The sequence below is a fragment of the Colobus angolensis genome, unplaced genomic scaffold (genome assembly GCF_000951035.1).
Source record: "Colobus angolensis palliatus isolate OR3802 unplaced genomic scaffold, Cang.pa_1.0 Scaffold75, whole genome shotgun sequence".
NCBI classification, from domain to species: Eukaryota; Metazoa; Chordata; class Mammalia; order Primates; family Cercopithecidae; genus Colobus; species Colobus angolensis.
In genome coordinates this window covers 4,605,193-4,632,134 of record NW_012121265.1, presented here as the reverse complement: position 1 = coordinate 4,632,134, position 26,942 = coordinate 4,605,193, and the positions used below count along the sequence as shown (strand labels likewise).

At 43.0% G+C, this 26,942-nt stretch overlaps 1 protein-coding gene across 5 annotated transcripts in view; it reads right to left on the bottom strand.

The window, feature by feature from the left end:
• ABLIM1 (actin binding LIM protein 1) overlaps positions 1–26,942 on the bottom strand; it is a 264,926-nt gene that overhangs the window by 117,324 nt on the left and 120,660 nt on the right. For all 5 annotated transcript variants that reach the window (XM_011927831.1, XM_011927832.1, XM_011927833.1 and 2 more), the window contains exons 5-6: positions 5,554–5,680; positions 2,628–2,721 (exon numbers count right to left, since the gene is read on the bottom strand). In XM_011927831.1, the coding sequence (XP_011783221.1) occupies positions 2,628–2,721; positions 5,554–5,680 (221 nt within the window). The remainder of the gene's footprint in view (positions 1–2,627; positions 2,722–5,553; positions 5,681–26,942) is intronic.

The following is a 26,942-nucleotide window of genomic DNA, read 5'->3' as shown; positions in this document are numbered from 1 at the left end:
AGATGATGACAACAAAGAAGGAAGAAGGAAGAAAGAAGGAAGAAGGAAGAAAGAAGAAAGAAGTTAGAAGGAAGAAAGAAGAAAGAAGTTAGAAGGAAGAAAGGAGGAGGGAGAAGTGAGAAGGGAGGAGGAGGGAAGAAGAGGGAGGAGGAGGAGAAGAAGAAGGAGGAGGAAGAGGAAGGAGGAAGGAGGAGGAAGAAGAAGAAAGAAGAAAAAGAAGAAAGAAGAAGAAGAAAGAAGGAGGAGGAGGAGAAGGAAATTTCCAAGTTGCTCCCAACTCAACAGGTTTATTTCAGTCCTCCACAAGAGATCAAACTTAGGAACTCCATGGGAAATGGTGTCAGGCCCCAGTCAGGGCACTTCTGAGAAGAGCTCTCTGGGGAGGGATGAAGGATGGACTCAGGGCCAGGAGGGGAGGCACCAACCACTGCATCACGCTCTGAGCACTGTGATGGGACTGCTCGGACTCCAAGCTCCCCTTCAGGTGGGTCCCATCCATCTTCTCCAACAGCCTTCCTGGGGATATATTTCTTTCTCCCTGATCAAGACACTAGTTTTGAAGTGTCCTTGGGCCAATAATTAAAGCTTTATTGGAAAGGCTATGAGAGAATTCTTTCCACCCTTCCTGTGTGTGCAGAGGGTGGGGGCCCATTTCTCAGACGCCACTCCAGCCAGCGCCACCATCGTTTTGTGCCCAGAGTTCTGTAGTAGCCTCCTAGCTGTTCTGTCTCCACCCCAACTCCCTTCCCAGCCATTTAAAAAAACATCTGAGCTGAAATGCACGTACCATAAAATTAACCATTTTAAAGTGAACAATTCAGTGGCACTTAGTACATTCATTCACAATGCTATGCAACCACCTCCTCTATCTAATTCCAAAATATTTTTATCACCCCAAGAGGAAATCCTGTATCCGTAAAGCAGTAATTTCCTATTTCCCCTTCCCCCAGCCCTTGGCAAATACCAATCTGCTTTCTATCTATATGAATTTACCTATTCTAGATATTTTATGTAAAAGGCATCATATAATATGTGGCCTTTTGTGGCTGGTTTCTTTTACTTAGTGTGTTCTAAAGGCTCATCCTGTGGTAGGCAGCACTGCTGCAAGCTGGATGATATTCCACTAGACGGATACACCACGTGTTGTTATCCGTTCACCTGCTGATGGACTTTGGGTTGTTTCTACCTTTCGGCTGATGTGAATAGTGCTGCTGTGAACATGTATGTACATAGATTTGAGAACTCTCATACGTTGTTTACACAACAACCTGGTCTAATCACATGACACTCCAGCTACAAGCAGTTCAATGGCTTCCCACCGCTTTTAGGGTAACACCCAAACTCCAGAATGCGACTCTTGGGACCCTGCCCACTTCTCCAGCATCATCTGTCACATCCGTGCTCCTGTCCAGCTGACATTTCTTATGTATGCTGTGCTTTTCCTCACCTCTGAGCCCCTGCAGGTGTTGCTCCCTCTTCCCAGAACCCTCTTCCTTGGGCTAAGAGGCAATCTGCATTTGACCGCAATCACACCCTTCTCTCCCAAGTGCAATCAGCTGCCCAGGTCCCAGCACATAGCCAATGCTGGCCCCTCTGTGCTTCGTGGAAAGGGCTTACAGTGGGATTTAGGGGGCTATGCTGGACCTTTGCTGTGAAACCCACGGAAGACAGTGCAGCCCAGAAACACACTGGTGGGGGGGCCTCAGATCTGTGTCTGTGTCTCTGAAATGTGCCCTGCTGGGAAGGTGGAACATGGCTCTGCGGATTCAGCAGCCTGGTGCCTGACTAAGCACAGTGACAAGCTGCAGGACCTGTAGTCATCCCCCTAGTTGTGAGGCTTCCTGATCTACCTCTGCTTGGGTCATACTCTCCACCCTGGCAGGTGGGCCATGGATGAGGCAGTCTTACTTTTTCCTTGGACCTGGCTGACACCCCACAGATCTGGGAGAAGTAGGGTAGCGACTCCGTCTGAACTCTGGCCCCAGAATTCTGTGTCTCACTCCAGAGGAACTGGCTCAGCCCAGAGTCAGAAGCCTGTGTGGCAGCTGCTGAGAAAGCAGGAAGAAAGCTCCCCAGCTGGAGGCGGTCGCACCTGAACTTGACAGGCTTCAGCTCAGCCCCAGCTACAGGGTGCTCTGGGTCACACAGGATGTGGTTTTGGAAGGTTGGGGAAGCCAATGCCTCTACCTTTCCCCCACCCTTCCTTTCCTAGCTTCCATTCTGAGCCTCTGCTCCCTGAATCTGCACACGCCCAGAAATGCACGCATACACATATGCACACACACACACATGGATGTATACACACGATTTTGCATCCTCTTCATTTACTCTTGTCTAACTTCTAAAAATGAAAATGGTCTAATATAGCCTCTCCTACATAACTCCCACCAGAACCTTTATCATTCTTTTTTTTTCCCCTTTGCAAATTCTCCATCTTTCTAATTTGCACGTGAGCCTTTGAGGCGAGTGCAGCACCTTAATTCCCGAAGACAGTCACCTGCGACTACTTTCTTTCTCCACAGGTTAAAAAAAAGATGGAGGAGGCGGGAAAGGGTCCCCCACTGTGTGTTTCTGAAGGCCGCTGAGGAAGATGGCGGTCGCTGTGAGGGAGCCGGTCTGCCACTTACCTCCAGGACTTTCCCTGTGATAAACTGGTGACACGCCTCACATTTCACCCCAAAGAGTCCCTGGTAGTCCTTTTCACAGTACGGGGCACCATCCCTGCAAGACAAAAACGTGTTCAGCTCCTGAGGAGGCGGCCAGGGGCTGGAGAAGACACCAAAACCACATTTCTCCAAGGCCTTTCCACAGAAGAGCAGGACGTATTTTCTCCCGCCCAGCGTTCACATGCCTGGCAATCCAGTCAGACCTGCCAGACATGATCAAAACCACAAGCGAAATGATCCAGAGAGCGCTCTGTGGCTCTCGGTGCCACACAGGCAAAAAGGCCATGTCGTCATATGATCACCCTTGCTGATTTTGTACTGTCTCAGAGCTAACGAACAGAAAGCCTGGCAGCATTCTCTCTCCACAGGCCCCCTGGGCGCAGAGGAGCACTGAGCCCACTGGGCCCACGTAACAATAATTAACAAACCAGAGAAAGAATGGTATTAATGAACCTGAAGAAGATACTGGCAAATCAATAGGCAATATCACACCTGAAGGCAAAACACTAGAGACAATTTCATTAAAACCACAATAAAGGCAAAGCTATAAAATATTGTTAATGTATATAATATGTATATTTAATAGTATGACACTGAGGCCAGGCACTGTGGCTTATGTCTGTAATCCCAGCACTTTGGGAGGCCAAGGTGGGTGGATCAGCTGAGGTCAGGAGTTTGAGACCAGTCTGGCCAACACGGGGAAGCCCTGTTTCTACTAAAGAAAATACAAAAATTAGCCAGGTGTGGTGGCGCACAACTGTAAGTCCCAGCTACTCAGGAGGCTGAGGCAGGAGAATTACTTGAACCCAGGAGGTGGAGGTTGCAGTGAGCTCAAGATCGTGCCATTGCAATCCAGCCTGGGTGACAGCATGAGACCCAATCTCCAAAAAAAAAGACAAAGAAAAAGAGAAAAAGAACACTGAGCCCATCAGACGTGGGCTCAGCGTTCATCCCCCCACCACAAGGGGTCTACATGCCAGACTACAGCCTCTGAACAGCCTCCAGACACCACCCCCTCAGCTCTCAGGAGGCCTCCGGGGCCCATGGCTGCCCCCAGCTCAGGCAACCTCCTCCATTTACCTTGGAGCACAGAAAAAGTATTATATCCTATGTGTGACTGCATAGTAAAGCTATAGAGTGCCACTCTAGACTGCCAAGTTACCCACCACTGCACAGTTTGCAATGTTCCATTAGAAGCCAGGCACCTGTCTTCTTACTTTGTCCATCATGGTCACCTGAAGAGCTTCTTGCCTTTTCTTTTTTTTGACAGTCTGGCTCTGTCGCCAGGCTGGAGTGCAGTGGCGCGATCTCAGCTCACTGCAACCTCCACCTCCTGGGATCAAGCAATTCTCCCGCCTCAGCCTCCCAAGTAGCTGGGGTTGTAGGTGCCCCATACCATACCCGGCTCCTTTTTTGTATTTTTAGTAGAGACGGGTTTCACCATATTGGCCAGGCTGGTCTCGAACTCTCAACCACAGGTGATCCACCCGCCTCGGCCTCCCAAAGTGCCGGTGGCATGAGCCACCGCACCCGGCCTTCTTGCCCTTTCAATGCAGGTGTTTCAGCTTTACCCTGGGCCTGTAGAATCAGATTTCTAGCGGATGGGGCCCAAGCAACCTTTTGTTTGTTTGTTTCACTATATTTTTAAACTACATTCATTAATATTTTTGAATAGGTGATTTCATGTGGTTGGGGAAATGAATGAATGAATGAATGTATTTGTTTATTTTTTGAGACAGGGTCTCACTCAGTTGCCCTGGCTGGGGTGCAGTGGTGCGATAATAGCTCACTGTAGCCTTAATCTCCTGGGCTCAAGCGATCTTCCCACCTCAGACTCCCAAGTAGCTGGGACTACAGGCATGTGCCACCATGCCTGGCTTATTTATTTATTTATTTATTTATTTATATTAGTAGAGATGAGGTCTTGCTATGTTGCTCAGGCTGGTCTCGAACTCCTGAGCTCAAGTGATCCTCCCACCTTGGCCTCTCAAGTGTTGAGATTACAAGTGTGAGCCACTGCGCCCAGCAGAAAAGTTTTTTTTGAGGCATAAAAAGGTATACAGTGGAAAATTTCCCCTCATTGCCAGGCTACATTTGTTTTTTACAAAAACCCTCACTTCCTTAACTGTAGCTATTATCCACTGTTATTGAACATGAGCCCATTTCCTGACAGGCTGTTTTGTGCACAGTCCTAAAGGGCGTCATGAAGACCTAGGCTTTACGTGTTTTTGGGGGGCATCTATAAATGTACTCCAGCCCTGGAGGACAAAGGCTTACTAGTTCCTTATAGGAGAATGAATAGCAACAGGGAAATTATTAAATGCTTAACTGGTGATGACATACAGTGTAACACTGTCATTGTTAAATTCGGCAATGATTAACATTTCATTAGGTTTATAGTAGCCAAAGCAGAAGAATACAATTCTTTTTTTTTTTTTTTTTTTGAGACGGAGTCTCTCTCTGTCGCCCAGGCTGGAGTGCAGTGGCCGGATCTCAGCTCACTGCAAGCTCCGCCTCCCGGGTTTACGCCATTCTCCTGCCTCAGCCTCCCAAGTAGCTGGGACTACAGGCGCCCGCCACATCGCCCGGCTAGTTTTTTGTATTTTTTAGTAGAGACGGGGTTTCACCATGTTAGCCAGGATGGTCTCCATCTCCTGACCTCGTGATCCGCCCGTCTCGGCCTCCCAAAGTGCTGGGATTACAGGCTTGAGCCACCGCGCCCGGCCAGTTCTTTTCAAAAGTTTTATAGCAACAAGTTCATTCTGACGGCAGGATGTGAACAATTTCAGCACCTTTGACAGCATGGGGCCCCTGAGACCAGGACCTGCAGAAGAACCACAATGCCTGGTGCCCACTGAAAGGAACGCGTGCCCGCACCCAGCCTTACTTGCTGATGTACTCCCCGGTGAGGACCTTCCCGCAGGACTTGCATTTAAAGCACCCCAAGTGCCACTGCTTATCCAGCGCCAGCAGCGCCTGCCCATTCTTGATATCTCTTCCACAGCCGGCACAATCTGAAAAAGAGCAGCCGCCAGTGGTTACTACACATTTCCTTTGCTAAATCCAAGCAGGCAGCCCAATTTCAATCCCACTGTGTGCCCATCACACACTCAATCAATATTTACTCAAGCACCATCTCAGGTCAGTTTCTTTCCCTGCACAAAATCTTTCTCGGTGAAGTCTCACAGGCTGTGTCCTCGGAAGGACAGAGCATGGAAGCTTCACGAATGTCCGTGGATCTAAGCGGATGGGTGTCCTTCACCCATCTGCTTACTTGGGGTTTTTTTATGCACCGTCTGAGCTACAGATCGCCCAGAGAATATTTAATTATAGTGTCTTGGCTGTGATTTTAAGAAAGTACTCATAGGCATTTATTAATTGAGGCACTGTGAACAACTCAGCACTTTATGCTGATGCCTCGCCTAACACTATATACGTGATTACTCCTGGAAGGCTGCCCGTAAATCTCATTTTTGTAAATGGGACCCTACTTCCTTATCAACCCAAACTAGCCTTTCAAAGATTTGTGATCATCAGTTAAATGGCTCTTAATTCCTTAGCTTTCAATTCTCCTTGGCAGGCTCCTGGAAGGATAATAAAGGAGAAATTATTTCTTCAAAGTAAAAAGTGTGGGCCTGGAATAAGACATCCCAGTCCTGAACGCCAGCTAACTCCTTGTTGGCTAGCTGTGTGATCAAGGCAAGTTACATCCTTTTGAAGCCTGGGTTTCTTCTTAGGGAAGTGGGAATGTTGTCAGCACCTGGTCTCAGGCCTCTGTTGAGGATTCAGGGCATTTAATAGATTTAGCAGTAGATGGCACATTGGAAGTGACCAGAAACATTTGCTATTATTACAATTGCCATAATTAATCTGATTATTGACTGCTTCATTCTGTTACGGAAGTTGGGTATTTAAAAGAACCCAGAAGACTGTAAAGTGGTGCAACCTTTCTGGAAAGCAACTTCAACATCTACAGACATTTTCCAAATCAATGTACCTGAGAGAATGAAAGTAAGCACGTGTCAGGTTGGCCACGGTGCTCCCAACTGATCATACGGAACACACACAGAATAAAGCCATGTCCTGGCAAGGCCACTTAGTGGCTGGGTTTGGACCAAGACAGAGACGAGGCCACTTGATAACCCAAAGTGATGAAACAGCCCCCTCTTCTGACCACATCCATGACTGCCACTGCTTTCCTAATGATGCTTCTAGCCCAACTTTAATTCTCTGACCATCCAGAAAAACCTAAGAGACCCAATCACTGACCTGGCCCTGCTTCTTGACAACGCTTAACCTAGAACTGCTTCTGCTCCTTTGAATCCTCTTTAAAATTACCTAGCACATGGGCTGGGTGCGGTATTACAAGCCTACAATCCCAGAACTTTGGGAGGCCGAGGTGGATGGATCACCTGAGGTCAGGAGTTCAAGATCAGCCTGATGTAACATGGTGAAACCTCGTCTCTACTAAATACAAAAAATTAGCCGGGCATGGTGGCGGGAGCCTGTAATCCCAGCTACTCAGGAGGCTGAGGCAGGAGAATTGCTTGAACCTGGGAGGCAGAGGTTGCAGTGAGCTGAGATCATGCCATTGCACTCTAGGCTGGGCAACAAGAGCGAAGCTCCATTTCAATAAATAAATAAAATAAAATAAAATTAAAAAATAACCCAGCACAAGCCCAGATGCTGTGAAAACTCCTCCAAACTGTACCCAGAGTGGGCTCACGATTCCTCTGGCTTCCCTATTGCTGCAGCTAGTTAAATAAACTTGACCCGCTTTTTTTTTTTTTTTTTTTTCTGATGACGTGTATTTTTGGTGATCTTGATCAGTGGGTGTTCACATAACCTTGAGATCCAGTAATTATTTTAGGTCTAAGATTTTATTCTACAAATATATTTGCAAAAGCGCGTATGTGCACGCATATGTTCCCTACAGCATTTCCCTAACGACAAAAACTGGGAATAGGTGATATGGACATCAGCGAAGGGCCAGTTAAATAAATTATAGTATAGTCGATAATGGAATACTATGTGCTGTTCAAAAGAACGAGGCAGATTTGTGCTCTGGCATGGAAAGCTGTTCAAAATAGATCAAGTAAAAAAAGCAGGCCATAGAACAGTAAGCATAGCATAAGCCCATTCATAAAAAAGTAGTAAAGAAAATGGTGTGTGTGTCCTAGTCCCAGAATAGAACATTTCTGGGGGAAAACGTTAAAAATTCTGAAGAAACTTCCCTCTCTGGAGGAGGACTTTACTGTTTAACTTCACATCCTCTGTGTTGTTTGAATTTTTAAACCATGATAATGTAAAAAATTTGACTATTTATAACATTTAAAAATATAAGTTCTGAATACTGCAAATTAGAATTTCTTAATGTATAGCTCATTATCTAATACACATATGAGTGCATATTAGAAGGTCATTCACACATGAGTGTATGTTAGATGGTCACAAAAGATTAAGCATTTTTTAAAAGCTGGGGTATATAGTAATTCCAACACCTGACCAAAATTTTTATAAAAGGAATTTCACATCTGGTAGCTTACTATAAAGATAAAAATGGAAGGCCATGATATTTGTTTAAAAATATAATTTTTAAAGGTTAGGAGCACAGTATGGATATAAGAAAATTGATAGTTTTTTTAAAAAAGACTATTTTTAGAGCAGGTGTAGGTTCACAGCAAAATTGAGCAGAAGGTACAGAGATTTCCGATACAACCTCAGTCTCTACTGGTGACAGCCTACCCCGTTAGCAACATCCCCCACCAGAGTGGAACTGTTGTTACAATTAATGAACCGACAGTGACACATCATGATAGCCCAGAGTCCACAGTTTACATTACGGTTCAGTCTTGATGTTGGACATTCTGAGTTTGGACAAAGATATGACGACATGTACCCACTATTATAGTATCATACACAGTAGTGTCACTCTCTGTACCCCGCCTTTTCATCCCTCCCTCCTCCTAACTCCTGGAAACCACTGATCATTTCACCGTCTACATAGTTTTGCCTTTTACAGGATGAAATGGACAGTTTTTTAATCCAAGTCTAACTGAAATTTTTCTTTATTCTTTTAATTACATAATTCCCACTAGGTGGCAGCAAAGATTTAAATAATAAGGAAGCTGCTGTTCAATAGAATTTTTAAAGGCGGAAATCAACTTTCAGAGATGGCTTTTCATTTTTACAAATGACACTGGACGGGCTCAAGGAGGTTGACAGAGTTGTCTGCAGTCTCCCTGCTGCACCAACAGTGAGGTCCAGGGAGGTGGATGGTGTGGGGAAGGTAGGGAGGCATGGGCTTTGGTGTCAGGAAGACTTGGGCAAGTTACTCTCTCCAAACCCTCATTTCTTCATCTGTAAAATGCTGACAACAGCCATTGCCTAGGCTGCTATAAGGAAGAAAAGAGATCATGCACTGTAAAGTGTTTTGCATAATACAATGCTTGGTACATATAAGCCTCTCAATAGACTCCCGTTTTCCTTGGTTGGGGGGCAGAGTTAGGTCTTGGGCTCTTTACAGGCACCTCAGTGACCAGACATCCCAGAGCTGTGAAAGAAGCAAACACACAACTTGAAAATAAAAACCACTGTTAGGGGATAGAAAGTCTTGAGGGCTTGGCCTGCAGCCAATCAGAGGCTGAAGTGGAGTTACACCCTATATAAATGAAGGATTGGCCCACGGCCAATCAGAGGCTGAAGGGGAGTTACATGCTATACAAATGGAGGATTGGCCCACAGCCAATCAGAGGCTGAAGTGGAAGCTTGACCTGCAACTAATCAGAGGCTGAAGTGAAGGACTGGCCCATGACCAATAAGAGACTGAAATTTTCCTTTTGGTTTAATTCTAAGAAGTCAGCCGCGGGTTCACCTTAGGCTCCCAGTCTCTAGACTCAGTTTTCCTGCCTGGCCACTATGATCATTCTGCACTGAGGGCTTTCTAGAATCAGGTACCATGTGAGGGCTTTGTAAACATGGTACCATTTAGTCTTCACAATAATTCTAGTTAAAGTGCCTTGCAGACCAGAAGCCCTCTGACTTCACAGGTGGTGTCCATGCCACTCAGATCTTCTGTGCCCTGCATGGTGCCTCATGGGGGACAGCCACACTACATGTTTCATAGAAAAATATTCACTGAATGCTTAAAGCCAGCCAGCTGGTAAGGTTGGGCTGGAAGTAAAGGCTAGGGTTAAGCCTCCTTCCTGTCAAACCTTAAGATACAAATGAAGCAAATCAACAAAGAGCATCACCTACATAAGAGAATACCAGCCCACGTCAGAATCCTGACCCGAAGTATTCTGGTGTATTTCACAGAGCCTACCCACTCCTGTCTGGACAAAGCCATGGTCTTCACTCCAGCCTGACATTGTGCGGGAGAGAGTGGAAAAGATGCAGAGACAAAAGGTTCGTGCTAGATTGCTCACTCCTTCCACGCTCACTCCAACTAAGCTCTTTCATAAAGAACAAAATGTCCTACTCTCTATCTTCATGTTTTTCAGCTGTTGAGAAAATTGTTTCCACATCACTGAAGCAGCTGCCGATAAATATAGAAAGCTGGTGATTGGCACTGGAATTATTGCCAACATCAGAAATAGGTGAATATGCAGTGGCATCGAGGAAATAAAACCCACGAGCAACTCTCCAGTGTCCTACCCAGGAAAAATAATGACCTAATGTGGAAAAAAAAAAAAAGAGAGAGAGACAGAAAAGGCCTGACCTTAAACATTTGACCCTGAGCCCTTCACCCTTGGCATCAAAAGCCAGAAGAAAAGCAGGTATTTGGCTACTCACATCCAGGTTAAATTAACACCCATCTACATAGCCGCTTCCAAATTGGTATCATTTTGTTCAAAGGCAATTAATATCCTTGACAATAGGGGTCTTGCCTGTCACTCTGGATATATTTATTTGTTTATTTATTTATATATTTTAGCATAGGGCTATGGACACCTGGGCTGCAAAAGTAAGTGGAAGAAGGGGACATGTTGCTTTCAGGAAAAAAGAAAGGAGATCATGCATTGTAAAGTGTTTTGCATAATACAATGCTTGGTACATGGGAGCCACTCAATCGACTCCCTTTTTCCTTGGTTGGGAGCAGAGTTAGATCTTGGGCTCTTTACAAGCACCTCAGTGCCCAGACATCCCAGAGCTGTGAAAGAAGCAAACACAGAACTTGAAAATAAAGACCATTGTTAGGGGATAGAAAGTTAAGAGAGAAGTCATCTCCTGGGCAGCACTTAAGCTTTTCTCAGCCTGGACGCCTATGTTCTCCTTGAGAACTATTTCTGCCTTCCTGGAATTTCCCATCAGAGATGAATAAGGGCCCCAAAGATGTCTTACTCTGTGAAGATGCCTCTCTGGAAAAGAAGGCTGAGGGCATGGGGCTAGCTATAAAAAAAGAGAACCATGTGCTCGCTAAATTCCCAGCCACCACTACCTTTCCAGGCCTGCGTGCTTTGAATGTGCAGAGTCATTTATAAATGTAGTAATTGCCATTCAGAACAACTACCTAGCCAGGACCAAAGTTTCCAGAACACAGAATGGGACTTTTCCAAGTGTCTTGGAATTTTTGGCTAAAACCTCCAAGCTGAGAACATTGGAGAGAAGTGTCCCCATCTTCCAAAGAAGGGTGCTAGGAATATCCTTGCAGGACTTATCAAAAGATGGTAGACTCTACCTGATGACTATCAACCCTACGGCCTACCCAACTCTAAAATCAGACATTGGAAAATGGAGAGCTGAGAGTCAGCAGGGAGCTCTTCACACAGCAGGAGAGTGGTGTTCCCCTCTGCTCTGCTGCAAGGATTAGAGGATCCTGCTAGAAGGAGGAACAACCTCCCCACTTTCTGCCTAGATATTTATTGAGTGGGGAAACTCAGGCCCTACCGCTTCTGTGCCAGCCAAGAGAAGTTTTTGATGTATCCCGGACCTTGGAAGCATTCATGGTCAAAAGTCTGGAGCCTGCTGAATCAGGAAGGCAGGAAGCTGGCTGGAGCCACCCTTGATGGCAGGTGAAGGAGAAGACAGAAGTGATTTGGTGTGAACTTCCACTGTTCAGCTCACTGGAGGTGCATGAATGTCCATGGATGGTACCCACACCCAAGCATCTTGATAAGCCCACCTGAGAAAGGTGCCTGCTGACTAGGAGGGACTTCATTAGTAACAAGCTATGAGGAGACCATGAGGAAGCAGGGCCTGATTCTGGAAAATGGGGAAGGGTGGGTTGCAAGAGGTTAACCAGAAATTGCACTTTGGTCAAAGAACTCCAAATGTAGCCCCCATCCCCACTAAAAATCTCCAGCCAGTGTTAGCAGAAAGAAGCACGACAATGCCAGTTATATAACACCTTGTCCCGTTGACTTCTAATCCCCCACCCCCTGTCCAAGACCCCAAAGGAGCCCCAAAGGACAGAAAGGAGATAAGAAAGATCAGCCTCATTGCAGGTCTCCAATTTGGGTTGGGCCTGACACAGGAAAGGGTGAAACTCTGAAATGGATGTGGGAATAGAATTTTTAATAGGACTGGGCTTTGAAGAGCTGAAAGTGACAAGAAAGCTATGTAATCTAAGATATCATCAGACTGGGCACAGTGGCTCACACCTTAAATCTTAACACTTTGAGAAGCCAAGGCAGGAGGATTATCGCTTGAGGCTAGGAGTTCAAGACCAACCTAGGCAACATAGTGAGACTCCGTCTCTACAGAAAATAAAATAGCCAGGTGTGGCAGTGCTAGGACTGCAAGTCCTAGCTACTTTGGAGGCTGAGGTGGGAGGATTGCTTGAGCCCAGGAGCTCAAGGCTGCAGTGAGCTATAATCACGTCATTGTACTCCAGCCAGGTGACGGAGTGACAAGAGTGAGACCCTGTCTCTAAAAGATAGCATTAAGGTGGAAAAGGGAGCTCTGATGGAGGATAATAAAAGTAGCAATAGGGAAAAATAAGAGTCTTCACTGTTTTGTCCCCCATGTGTCTTGGCGTACTCTACACACCTATTGGGCAACTCACAGCAGTTAAGGATTTTGGAGCCGAAGAGCACTGGAGTCAAATTTCAGCTCTGACACTGAACAGAGGGACCCTGGGCAAACTAGGCAACTACTGGGCTTCATTTTTTTATCTGTAAAATGAGTAGGTGAGCAATACCTGCTTTTCCAGGCTGCCTAATATGTGTAATTACCGAGCTGAATTTCAGGCACACACATGTAAACACTCGGTGTCTCTACTGTCCTGATACCTGCAATAATCTAACATAACTTACATTTTCTCTTCCCTTTAAAACATTTTAAATGGTCCACTGTCAGTTTCTGGGGAAGGCGTTTTAGATTCTCATTAGTTTCATAATCATCATAAGAAAATTAACATCTTGTGTTCTGAAGTTTGCATGTCTGTTATCTCAGTTTGCCCTAGGTCTCCCACTAACCTGGGAGAATAGAGATTATCTGCATTTTACAGACCACAGAATATCTGAGAGCCAGAGGGACTTTATAGACCATCTGATGCAAATGCTTCATTTTACACACAGGAAACTAAGGCCTGGAGTGGGCCCAGGCTTTGCCTGCCCAATTAACCACAGAGGACAAATCTTCTTTTCTCAAATGCACTTGAACCCAAGCTTTGATGCTTACAGGACTGCTCTGACTTTAAACCTCCAATCATGGGTTTGTTTCTCTGGTTCCTGCCTCCTTCATTGTAAAGAGGCAAAAACAGACACTATAGAACAAGAGCATGAGGTGTTCCTTCAAAGGTAAAGACTATATAGAGAACTACTGTGAACTGAATGTAAATCATTACATTAAAAAACTAGGGAGAAATTTTATGCATCTAATCAATGCTTGTTGAGACACTGAGATAACTGAGACTTATAATATATCCAGGGGGATTTTAAGACAGTTCAGAGCATGTTCTTTCTTTACTATAAATTTTTTAAATAAAACATTTAAAAAATCAATTTTCAGTATTGAAACTGTTGCTCAGATATGTTCAAGAAAATTCAAGCTTTCCTTTGAATCCTTTTTTACAATAGATTCATTAAAAAAAAAAGAAAAGGAAAAAGAAAAAAAGAGAACTGTATTTGTCATAAACTAAAGTACAAAATAAGTTCATGGCTATACACGTGGATGAAAAATAAATAGAAACAAAATCATTTCAGATTTAGGTTGTTATTAATAGAAAATGGAATAAGACTTTAGAGACTTCATAAAATATCCTTTTAATAGACTGTTAACTAGAGTACTTTATCCCTGGCCAGGACTCAAACTAAGGAGCTCCAAGAAAAAAAATAACAAATTTAAGTTCCAGGGTTTGGGTAAGTTGAGGTCCTGAATTTAATGTCATCTTATCTTGTCATTCAATTGTTCCTAGAGAAAATGGATTTCCCAATCTTGTGTAATAAAATGGTGGAGGTAGAATGTGGGAGAATACTCATTCTGTCCAAAAGAGAAAGAAGGGGCACAAGAGAAGGGTGATCTGAATGTGGATCAGATTCTGCTAACAAGCTACCTTCAACACAAGCCTTCAACATATTAGCTCAGCCCCTGACATGTGGATTCCACCACGGGAATCACTATTTAGAGACACGAGGTGACTGCTCACTTTATGCAGCACAGATAGTTCCAGTCCACAAGGGTTTCCATCCCTCCATAAGTGTGTCAGTTGCCACCTGTTCTCATGCTTGAACTGACGACATGCAACTGTGCTACTAGCCTGGCCTTCCTAGGACCATGAGTTTGCAACACATGGATTAAAAAACCCAGACTTTCCTTATGTTATTTTTTTTTTTATAAGAGTTGGGCAACAGTTTCAACATCTTTAAGGCAGAAATGATTTAGGCACTTGAAAACCTCTCCTTGACCAAAAAGGCCCCATCATTAGTAGTGATAAGAATGTTGGTCTAGCAAGTGGATATTGTTGAATGTTGACCTTCATCTTCATCCAGGCTGTTCAGTGTTGCCAGATCCCAAATCAGACACCTAGGAGTTGACAAATATTGACTGGCCACAGTCCATGCTTTTTATTTAAAGCAAGTCACTCAAATGAGTCCACAATTTTCTTTTTTAGCATGTCATGGCAAACACCATGGGTGTGAGGTCAACATAAGAAAGAATAGAGTACAAAACAGAATGTGAAACCACAAATTTGTTAGGCTAAGCACTTTTCAAGGATTATTTTTAAAAACTACTTTTCAGCTTCTGAAATTCTACGCTGCCATTAGCCAGAAAAGCAATACAAGGTCAGAAGACACATACTGACTGGGTGGGGAAATCAAAACATTCATGTGGGTACAATGTCTTCCCACTCTGGGGAAAAGGGGGTCTCAATGCTATACATATTTTACATCTCAGATTTATGAAAAATGCCTCAATGATTTTGAAAGGCTTATGTGGAGCCTGAGTATGTAACCTTGAACTAGACCTTGCATAAGAACCCATGTCCCTGTAGGTCAGTTGCTGACTTTGCTGTCTTAATGGCCATGCTGGACACACTGAAAGCCAGAGCAAGCCTCTGAACTGCTATTTTAAGTGAAGGTTCTTGTTGTCTTTGGAAAACAACTACTGCACAACAAACAAGTTTTAGCAACAGAGTGGCCCATAACAGCAACAGAGGGTCAGCCTTCATCAGGAAAGCAGAAGGCAGGCAGGGCAGCAGCCATTTTCTAAGTCCTCTACAATCTGGTATTTGGCAATAAATCCTATCTTTCCTCTGTTTTAAGTATATATCATATACACTTACAGTTTTAGTTACTTTGGTCATAGTTTTCATAAATAGAGGCCATTGCACATTTTGAATTTCTAATCCTTATTTCTAAACCAGTCCCACAGAGTTCTGTTAGGAATGTTAGGGACTTGAAACTGACCCAATAGTTCCATAGAGAGGATTTTTTTTTGGATAAACATAGACATTGGCCCTTCTGGTCTTAAAGCTTGATAGGATAGTTCTTAGCAAACTCCCCTTAAAATGTAACAAGGCCCAAAATTAATTGTTTTATCTGAGTTCCTTTCTCAGAAAAGGACCCTTATGACTCTCAAAAAAAAAAAAAAAAAAGAAAAAAGAAAATCAAACAACTGAAACTCATTAAATCACCCATCCAGACAATGAGATGCCAGACCCCTCATTCATCATGATTGCTTCCTTACCCCCTCCTTAGTTCCTGTTTCATTACACATTGTTACATTTCTTCTGTACTATATAAATCTCTAATTTTGGAAAGTCAGGGAGATACATTTGAGATTGATCTCCCATCTCCTTGGCTGATGCACCCGATTAAAGCCTTCTTCCTTGGCAATAATTGTCTCAGTCATTGACTTTCTGTGCCCCGAGCAGCAGGACCTAGACCAAACCCCTGGTGTTTTGGTAACCAATTCTCAAGGTCAAGAACCCTTCTCCTTTAGCTAGTACTGGAGTGTTCCCCCACCCTCCATATCCATGACCAGGATGTGAACAGGAAACTAAAAGGAGTCAGGTTGTTTTCCTTTCCTCTGGATTAACGATTAACAATTTATTATGCAGGAATCCCATGGCAAATGCTGCTACATATAATGGTGAGCACAAAAGAAATAGAAGATGGTCTGTTGTGGACTTAATACCAACTCAGACCCCATTCCCAGAAGTATTAGAATTGAGAGTCCAAGAACTTCCACTAATGATGTTTGGAGGATGGCTCTGAATGGCCCCCACATCTGCCACTGCGATCAGGGCTGGACTCAATGGCCGATCTGATGAGCCCATGAGGGCTGAATTTCTCAAGGCCTGCTTGGAACAGGGTGAAGGATGCGGGTGCCTTCTAGACAGCAAGTACTCCAGCTACTTGAGAGTATACATTTGTCAAGCAGAACATGTATTTTGAAAGGCTGTTGAAAACTAGCTAGGAGCTGAGAAATTTAATATCTGCTTAAAGACAGTGTCTACTGCCTTGAGTAAGAATCTCTTAAACTGCCTCTCTTCCATTTCTCTGAACAATAAATAGAAATAGCAATAAACCTCTATTTCCTGGGAATGTAACAGAGATTCTTTTACAGGAAATAAAAATACTAGCATAAAACATTAAGACTGTTTTTTCACCTGCTCCAATTTTTAAGGTTTCAGGTCCTGTCAGGGAGAACTCATGTGTGTGTATATGTGTGTGTGTGTGTGTCTGTATATATGTATGTTTTCAGAACTATAACTAAAAGGAGGCGCTACATGTATAGAATAAACCATCACCCTAATAAGTATATTCTTAACTTCAAAATGACCAGGTAACAATTTCAAAAGTCCAGCTGATGGAGGACAGGCCCAGAGCATCATTGCTTTCCAGTCCCTCCTCCATTGGTCCCATGTGGTTGCTCACATCATTTCTGATGATGTAAACATCATAGGGACTGACTTGAAATCAAAAGTAGAGTTCTCTTTCACCTGAAAATGCCATTTGCCTAGCAAGAGGAAAATGGGAAGCTATCAAAACAAAGCCAGGCACCACCCCATCATGGGATGCTCTCAGAAAAGGCGATGGTCACATGGCAACCTTGAAGATTCTGATTTCCATTCGAGCATGGTGGCACATGCCTATAATCCCAGCTACTCAGGAGGCTGAGGTGGGAGATTGCTTGAGCCCAGGAGTTTGAGACCAGCTTGGACAACATAGCAAAAACTCATCTCAAAAAAAAAAAAAAAAAAAAAAAGAAGAAGAAGAGGAAAAAAGAAAAATATACTGACTTCCAACTTCCATGGGGGAAAAGTTCATGGCTGTAGTGGATAGGGTATGCTCACCTTGGGGTCTCCCTCAGGGCAGGACAAGTGACCACACACCTAGCACATGGCTCTACCAGTGCTTCTCTGTGGGCTTGGAGCAGTTCTCCCTTCTGCTTACAAAATATAATCCAGACATGCCTTGCAAACATTATGTGATCCCTGAGCCACAAAGGACTTTGTATCTTTTTGCAGGAAGACAGAACTAACATGGCTGAAGCTTGAAGCCTATGTTCTCAGCACTGTTCATACTCTTTTTTTCTGGAGAGTTTGGCAAATCTGAGGTAAATTTCTACCAGCAGGCTAAGCAATGGCCATATGGTCCTCTGTTCAAATTACGGCCAGCAATAGCAGAAGAAAAGCAGTAGAAAAAGGGAAGGATCTAAGAGTGGGAGAGAAAGCAAACAAGAGAGGAAGAAAGGCACCAGAAGAACTCTGCTACCAGCTGTCACCTAAGGCCATTCAATGGTGCCCATGCCATAGCCTGCCATGACATAAATACTACTGGGTACCGGCCCAGTAACTTCTGGGAGGGGTTAAGAAAACTGGCCACCACTGCTTCCAAGATTTTGGATCATTCTTATCAAACTCCCCTTAAAATGTACCAAGATGCAAAAGGATTAAAAACAAGTAGTCAAATATTCATACATGAATGTTCTTTGCAGAACTCTTCATAATAGCCCAAGATGGAAATGACCTAAATGCCCATTAACAGATGAATGGCTAAACAGAATGTGATATAGCCATACAATGTAACATTATTCAGCCACAAAAGAAATGAAGTACAGTCATGCACCACAGAATGATGTTTGGGTCAATGACAGACTGCATACATGGCGGTGGTCCCATAAGACTGCAACAGAGCTGAAAAATTCCTGTCGCCTAGTGACACTGTAGCCTCCATAACATGAAGCACAATACATGACCTTTTCTACATTTAGATATGTTTAGACACTCCAACACTTACTGTGTTACAACTGCCTACAGAATTCAGTATAGTCACATGCTATACAGGTTTGTAGCCTGGGAGCAACAGGCTATGCCATATAGCCTCGGTGTTAGCAGTAAGCTATACCATCTAGGTTTGTGTAGTACCCCCTATGAGGTTCACACGATGACAACATCACCTAATGATGCATTTGTCAGCACGAATCCCCGTTGTTGAGCAACGCAACTGCACTGACAAATGGTACGAACTGGATCAACCTTAAAAATCATGATACTAAATAAAGAAGCCAGACACAAAATGCTAATAGTGTATAACTCCATTCATATAAAATATCCAGAATAGGCAAATGCATAGAGACAGAAAGCAGATTGGTAGTTTCTAGGGACTGGGAAAAAGTGGTGGGGAGGGGAGTAACTGCCTAATGGGTACAGGAGTTTTCTTTTGGGGTGATGACAATGTTTTGGAACTAGATAGAGGTGATGGTTGTACAAAAGCACATTTGTAGTGAATGCACTAAAGACCACTGAAATGTTCACTTTAAAATGGTCAGTTTTATGCCATGTGAATTTCACCTCAATAAAAATAAAATTGTTTCCAGAAAATTTGCTCTTGAGCTGATTTCCCTAATACAGGTGTCAACTTGAACCTGGTGAAGAGGTTTATGATAAATCTTTAACTGGCTGTGTTCACCTAGCATACCTGGGCTCTGGCCAAAGAGGAAATCGTACTTGAGTTCTGCGTCAGCTTCTCAGATCCGTACTCATTAGCAAACCTCAGCTCATTTACTCTATTCCAAAGATAGGGAGAAGAAAAGAAGGGGCAGAATGTCACTTTTAGTACTTTCATCATGTGCACTGTCACTTAATACACACATGGCTGAAGGTCACAGCAAGGGCAGGCGCCAGCAAGACTTTGGAATGAGCCTTTTATTTTATTTTGAAAAATGAACATTATTTTATTTTTAATATACTTTGCTTTTAAATAGGTAAAAACATAGGGTGAAAAAAACACCAAAAATCATTTTCCTTCTCTCCCTGTCTCTTTCCACCCAGTCCTCTCTTTCCCTTCCTAGAGGCAACTACTAATAGCAATTGCTCAAATATCCTTCCAGGAACAATCTGTATAAATATACAATTATAGATATGCAAAGCAGTGCTTTTAAACAGCTAGATTTTTACTGCTACTTAAAAATTAAAATTAAACTGGGAAATGACTGCTGTTCCAACTACTGAAATTCCAGTTCTATAGATAAGTTTTTAGATGTGGGCTTTATCATGTAGGACCCACAACTGCTGAAACAAAAACAGCAAATAACAAAATGCCACTGTTTCCACCTACTGAAAGCACTTTTAAATTAATCCCTGAGTTGTACTCATTCCCTGTAAAGAGGAACTTTTCTTCCTTTCTTGAAACTTAGATAATCCAGGCTCAGGATGAGGGAAAAGATGGATCACTCTGGGATCTTGATGTCTGGGTCATAATTGTTACAGATTTCAGTAGGAAAAATCTGAATATTATTGTTCCTCTTTGCACTATACCTTGTCTCTGCAATGAACCTTTGGCTACTATGTAAGATTCCAAAGCCTCTCAACACCTCTCTCAATATCCAGTAGGACAACATTGAAACTGCCACACCAGGTCACCCCTCTTCCAGGTCAGGGGCTGGCTCCCTATATGTTCAGAGAAGTATAGCTGCTCTCCAGTGTTATACTCAAAGCTGAGGAGATCCATTCCCTGACACCTCTACCTTTTCTTAAAAACATGTTTTGATTCTGTTATCAACAAATTTATCGGAAGCAATAACTGCTTCCCCTGTTGTTAAGTAAGAGAAAACACTCGTGAGATGAGAAAATGACAGAGAGCGTAAACATGCCAGTACACCTTACTTCTCATGCACACAAGCTGCATCTTCATTTAAACAGCAATCGGACCTCACCATTCAGACCTGGCAGCTGAGATTTACTCCCTCAAAGGCTCTCCTGGGATGGTATCAATTCACTCACTAAATGAACATGTATGTGCTTGCTAGGTGCACAGTGCTATTCATAAAAACCAAAAAAAAAAAAACAAAAAAAAACCAAACAAAAAAACCAGTCCTTACCATTCAGTAGCTGATGGTCTGTTCAGAGAGAGAAATATACCAGGAGGTAACAGGGCTATATGCTAATATTGCTATAATGGAAATCAAAGCACAGCTTTGCCAGGACACACTCAAGCTCACCCCATTGCCAAGCGACCCAAGTAAATTTAAGGGTTTCAGCCTTTTTTGTGACACTCAGAAGAATAAATGATTTTGGAAAAGAAGACATGCAAACAAAATACTATGGAAAGAAGTTATGTAAAATTGTGTACACGTCTGTAGCACTTAGAGCGACATTCAGAAGAATGTTCACCAAAATGTTAACAGAGGTCACCTCTTGGTGATGGGATTTCAGGTGATCTTTATCTCTTTTGTGTGTTTCGGTAATATGTGTGCTATTTTTCAATGAATACTTAAAACAAGAAGACTGTAATTAGCCTTGTCTAGAGAGAGAGAAAGCTTTGATTCAATTTCCGGAACTTTTATCTAGGACTGTAAGTGCTAGGCCTTGTATAAGACAGACAGACAGTTTTCATTTTCTTGGTAGTGGAGGTGGGTATGCATGTAAACAATTTAAATGCAATTCGTGATGTGCCAATGGCAGTTTTCTTAGTTGTGACAAATGTATAATAGTAATATAATATGTTAAGTATATAATAGAGAATTTGGCTAATGCCTGTAATCCCAGCACTTTGGGAGGCTGAGGTGGGTTGATCATTTGAGGTGAGGAGTCTTGACTTTGTTTGTTTGTTTTTTGAGACTGAGTCTTGCTCTGTCACCCAGGCTGGAGTGCAGTGGCATGGTCTTGGCTCACTGCAACCTCCACCTCCCGGGTTCAAGCGGTTCTTTTCCCTTAGCTTCCTGAGGAGCTGGGACTACCGGCGTGCGCAAGCACGCCTGGTTAATGTTTCTTTTCTTTTCTTTTTTTTTTTTAGTAGAGACGAGGTTTCACCATACTGGCCAGGCTTTAGTCTTTCTAACTCCTGACCTCATGATCCGCCCACCTCGGCCTCCCAAAGTGCTGGGATTATAGGCGTTAGCCACCGCACCCAGCCTCCTACTTGGGTTTTACAGGTCCCCTCTCCCCATTTAGACTGCCCTTCCATGAAGTATCTCATGTGGTCATCATAACAACTCTTTGAAGCAGAGATTTTCCATTTATAGACGAGGGCACGGAGTTTCTAAGATATCAAATGACTTGCTCAACCCTACACGACTAGGAAGAGGTAGGATCAGGGTTCAAACCCAGGCACTCTGAAATGCAGAGCCCAATTGTCAACCACTATGCTGTGCCCTTTTCTCCCTTCCTTCCTTCCTTTCTTTCTTTCTTTCTGTCTCTCTCTCTCTCCTTCTTTCCTTCCTTCCTTCCTTTTTTCCTTCCTTCCTTCCTTCCTTCCTTCCTTCCTTCCTTCCTTCTCTCTCTCTGTCTCTCTGTCTCTCTCTCTCTCTCTTCCGGCCCTGAGTATCTCTAGGCCTAAGTTCCAGGCCCACAACTTCCTTAAAGAATAATGGCTGAGGTGGAGCTTGCAGTGAGCTGAGATCCGGCCACTGCACTCCAGCCCGGGCGACAGAGTGAGACTCCGTCTCAAAATGTGTCATCAATCTTCTAAGCACTCTGTTTTTATTAATCGTCACAACAACCCTATGAGAAAGGAACTACTATTGTTTCCCATTGTATAGGCAAAGAAACAGAGACATAGAAAGATTGATTTCTCAAGGCCACATATCCTTCAAGTGCTAAAGCTGGAATTAGAACCAGCCAAGAACTTGTCCAGAACCCCTACTCTTCAGCAGTTCCCTGCCAGGCCTCCTCTGCCACTGTATCCTATAAGGAGAATGTGTCTAAAGAAGGGGAGGCAGATCTGTTTTTGGAGATGCTGTCATAAAAACTCATCACTATGAGTCAAACTCCAACAATCCATGTGCTACATGTGTGGATGCATTCCTGCCTTTGTCAGTTTTTATACTGGTAGAAAATATCAAATGAACAGAGAAAGGCAGCTGTCATGACCAGCAGAGTGACAAAAGCAGAGTCACAAAATGTGGGAACTGCTCTCCAAGAAAATTCAGAAATCAATGCCTGAACAGTAAGTTACTGTTTTATAAGTACACAGCACTGCATTTACTCATGTAATCCTACAATGTAGGGATCTATGACCATCCCATTTCACAGATGAGGAAGTGGAGGATGGGGAAGTAAAGAGGTTGCTAGTAAGTAGAAGAGCCAGGACCTGACCCTAGGCACTCGGAAACCAGGGCAGATCTTCCCTACGCTCCCTTGGCGGAGAGTTATCACTCAACCTGACAATGATATTTTTTTAGAGAGAACACAAAGATAAAAAAAAGTTATCTCGCATGTATTAAAGGCTACTGGGCTAAATAGAAAAGTAAAATAATTGAAAATGTCTGCTTCCCCTTTGGAAACATGCACGTGATGCTTTATCTGAAATTTCTTTTTCTTTTTTTTTTTTTGAGATAGTCTCGATCTGTCACCCAGGCTAGAGTGCAGTGGCGCTATCTTGGCTCACTGCAAGCTCTGCCTCCTGGGTTCATGCCATCCTCCTGCCTCAGCCTCCCCAGTAGCTGGGACTACAGATGCCTGACATCACGCCCGGCTAATTTTTTGTATTTTTAGTAGAGATGGGGTTTCTCTATGTTAGCCAGGATGGTCTCGATCTCCTGACCTTGTGAACTGCACGCCTCGGCCTCCCAAAGTGCTGGGATTATAGGCATGAGCCACTGTGCCCTGCTGAAATGATTTCAATTCAGTCCAACTAGAGCATTTGTCCTGATACCTGTAGGAGTTCCAATTGCAGTTGGAATAATGATGCTGCACACAGAGGAGGGAAAAGAGAAAGATGAGTTTGCATGTGTTTGTGTGGGTGTTCATCTTGTCAATCCCCGCAAACCCACATGCTATCAGACACTAGTCAGACACCCTTTGACATGGAAAGTGTGACTGTAGACAGCAGCCCACTCCTGCTCAGATGTCTGAAATACATAAGAGCTCTGTAGGAAATGACAACCCAAACCCGATTCCCTACACTCAGGTACCACACACAGACTTTCTCTGACATCACTCCTCAACCCATGGGAATCCAGCCCCTCTCTCCGTTATTGGTAAATACATAAAGAACGGAGTGGAATGAAGCTTTCGAAGATTATACTTAACCTTCTGGTAAAGCATGTCTTCTGGACATAATATTGTTTTTAAAAAGTATGAATCAGCTAATAAAACAATCTAGTTAATGTTCATCAAAATCCTGTGTGCTAACTTTCACTACTATCTTGCTTTCACGTAATGTTTATTGCTTGTTGGATTGAAATTGCAGTAGTCTGGATGCAGCAAGAGTTTTAAATAATTCAAGGCAATAATCTTTCATTGAAGTTGTTTGCTTCTATGAATCACTTCCTAATGGTTTTGGCCAAGCATGATGGCTCACGCCTGTAATCTCAGCACTTTGGGAGGCGGAGGTGGGCAAATCACTTGAGGACGGGAGTTAGAGACCAGCCTGGCCAACATGGTGAAACCCCATCTCTACTAAAAATACAAAACTTAGCCAGGTGTGGTAGTACATGTCTGTAATCCCAGCTACTCAGCAGGCTGAGGCAGGAGAATCGCTTGAACCTGGGAGGCAGAAGTTGCAGTGAGCCAGGATCATACCACTGCACTCCAGCCTGGGCGACAGAGTGAGACTCTGTCTCAAAAACAAAAACAAAAACTGTCTGGTGGTTTCCATCCACCAAAACTTCATATAAGATTGAAGGAAAGCTGCTGTGCCATGTAGAAAGTGCACAGTTCTTGGAGTCAGGGCACCTGGATAATCTGCAGATGAATATGCCACTGCTCCAAGGCTCAGCACTCACATCTTTGAAAATCAGAGAGTGATACTTACATCATCAAAGAAATATCAGGGACAGGAACTTGGCATCAGGAGTCACCAGATCGCCTGGGTTTAGATCCCAGCTCTGATACTGTCTATGGGACCTTGGGCAAATTATTTAACCTCTATGGGCCCTTTGTTTCTTCTTCTCTGAAAAGGGGATAGTATTAGTGTCAAGCTATAGGATTGTTATGTGGATTAAATCAGTTAATAATGTAAACCAGTCACACAGTATCTGATGTATCATAAGTACTATGTGAGTGCTTGATGAGGAAAATAAAATAGATATCAAGATTAGAAGAGTTACTGCAAGGTGGAGGAAGCACTGAACAGAGCACTCAAGTGGGAGCTCTTCCTAAAGCAGAACAATACAGACATGGCAGCTGCTGAGCAGCTGAAAGAAAAAGGCTGCATCTTTCCTCAATAAGGTCAGAGACTCTTTCATATAAATGTCTACTCTATCCACTTTGCTTGTATTTCTCTACCTATCTGCTGTCTTCCTTTCCTATTTAGAGATGATGGGAAATCAGTCACAGAATGTGAAATAAAACTGTGGTTCAGAAGAGCACACTCATTTCTGAACAGAATATTTCACAGGAAATAGAGGACCTTGGCCTTGGCTTTCCGGTAGATTTCACCGACTCTGCGAACATTATCAAGGGAGAGATTCACATTTTAAAAAGGCTACTTTCTACTTCCACTTAGGAAGCTTTACTAAGTTTAAAAAGGGAAAAGAGCTATGGCATGCTGGGCTTAATACCTAGGTGATGGGTTGATAGGTGCAGCAAACCACCACAGCACACGCTTACCCATGTAACAAACCTGCACATCCCACATATGTACCCTGGAATTTTTTTTAAACATTAAAAAATTTTTAAAAGTCATAAAAAAGGAACTAAAGTCACACAGACTAGTTTTAAAGTATAGGGCAATTATTGAAGAGTCACAAATAGCAAACAAGTATTTTCTAATTATGCTCCAATGAATTTCTGAAACTTGCCAGAAATTCCCATTGCTCTAATATTTGTGTGCCTGTCTAGTCTGAGTAATTTGCAAGTGTGTATCCATGTAAGAGCTTTCTTTTTTATAGATACCCACATACCCCATAAATGCCATTAGAGTACTTATTTAAATAGACAAGTACTTGTTAAAAATAAAGATGTCCTAACCAAAGCAGTTGCATAGAAATGGGATTTCATCCATTGGAAGCAAAGGAGAAAATACGACTTGGCCCAACTATTTGCACATAAGCAATGATGGTTAAATCTAATATTAAACATGCAATGGCTTTGAGTTAAGATTATATTTTTATGTTTATAATTTTCATTCACATGTATATACCATGTATGTCATATAAAAACAGAAAATATAGATAAAGAAATTTAATAAAAATTAGAATTAACATTTTGGTAGAATTGTGACTAGGAAACATGTTCCCAAATTACATGGCCAGAGAGGGTTGGAAGCCTTAAAAGATATCATGCTTCTATTTTTTTTTTTCTTTTTTTTTTCTTTTTTTTTTAATTTATTTTTATTATACTTTAAGTTCTAGGGTACATGTGCATAACGTGCAGGTTTGTTACATATGTATACTTGTGCCATGTTGGTGTGCTGCACCCATCAACTCGTCAGCACCCATCAATTCATCATTTATATCATGTATAACTCCCCAATGCAATCCCTCCCCGCCCCCCCCCCCCATGATAGGCCCCAGTGTGTGATGTTCCCCTTCCCGAGTCCAAGCGATCTCATTGTTCAGTTCCCACCTATGAGTGAGAACATGCGGTGTTTGGTTTTCTATTCTTGTGATAGTTTGCTAAGAATGATGGTTTCCAGCTGCATCTATGTCCCTACAAAGGACGCAAACTCATCCTTTTTTATGGCTGCATAGTATTCCATGGTGTATATGTGCCACACTTTCTTAATCCAGTCTGTCACAGATGGACATTTGGGTTGATTCCAAGTCTTTGCTATTGTGAATAGTGCTGCAATAAACATACGTGTGCATGTGTCTTTGTAGTAGAATAATTTATAATCCTTTGGGTATATACCCAGTAGTGGGATGGCTGGGTCATATGGTACATCTAGTTCTTGATCCTTGAGGAATTGCCATACTGTTTTCCATAATGGTTGAACTAGTTTACAATCCCACCAACAGTGTAATAGTGTTCCTATTTCTTCACATCCTCTCCAACACCTGTTGTTTCCTGATTTTTTTAATGATTGCCATTCCAACTGATGTGAGATGGTATCTCATTGTGGTTTTGATTTACATTTCTCTGATGGTGAGTGATGATGAGCATTTTTTCATGTGTCTGTTGGCTGTATGAATGTCTTCTTTTGAGAAATGTCTGTTCATATCCTTTCCCCACTTTTTGATGGGGTTGAGAGATATAGACCAATGGAACAGAACAGAGTCCTCAGAAATAATACCACACATCTACAGCCATCTGATCTTTGACAAATCTGAGAGAAACAAGAAATGGGGAAAGGATTCCCTATTTAATAAATGGTGCTGGGAAAATTGGCTAGCCATAAGTAGAAAGCTGAAACTGGATCCTTTCCTTACTCCTTATACGAAGATTAATTCAAGATGGATTAGAGACTTAAATGTTAGACCTAATACCATAAAAACCCTAGA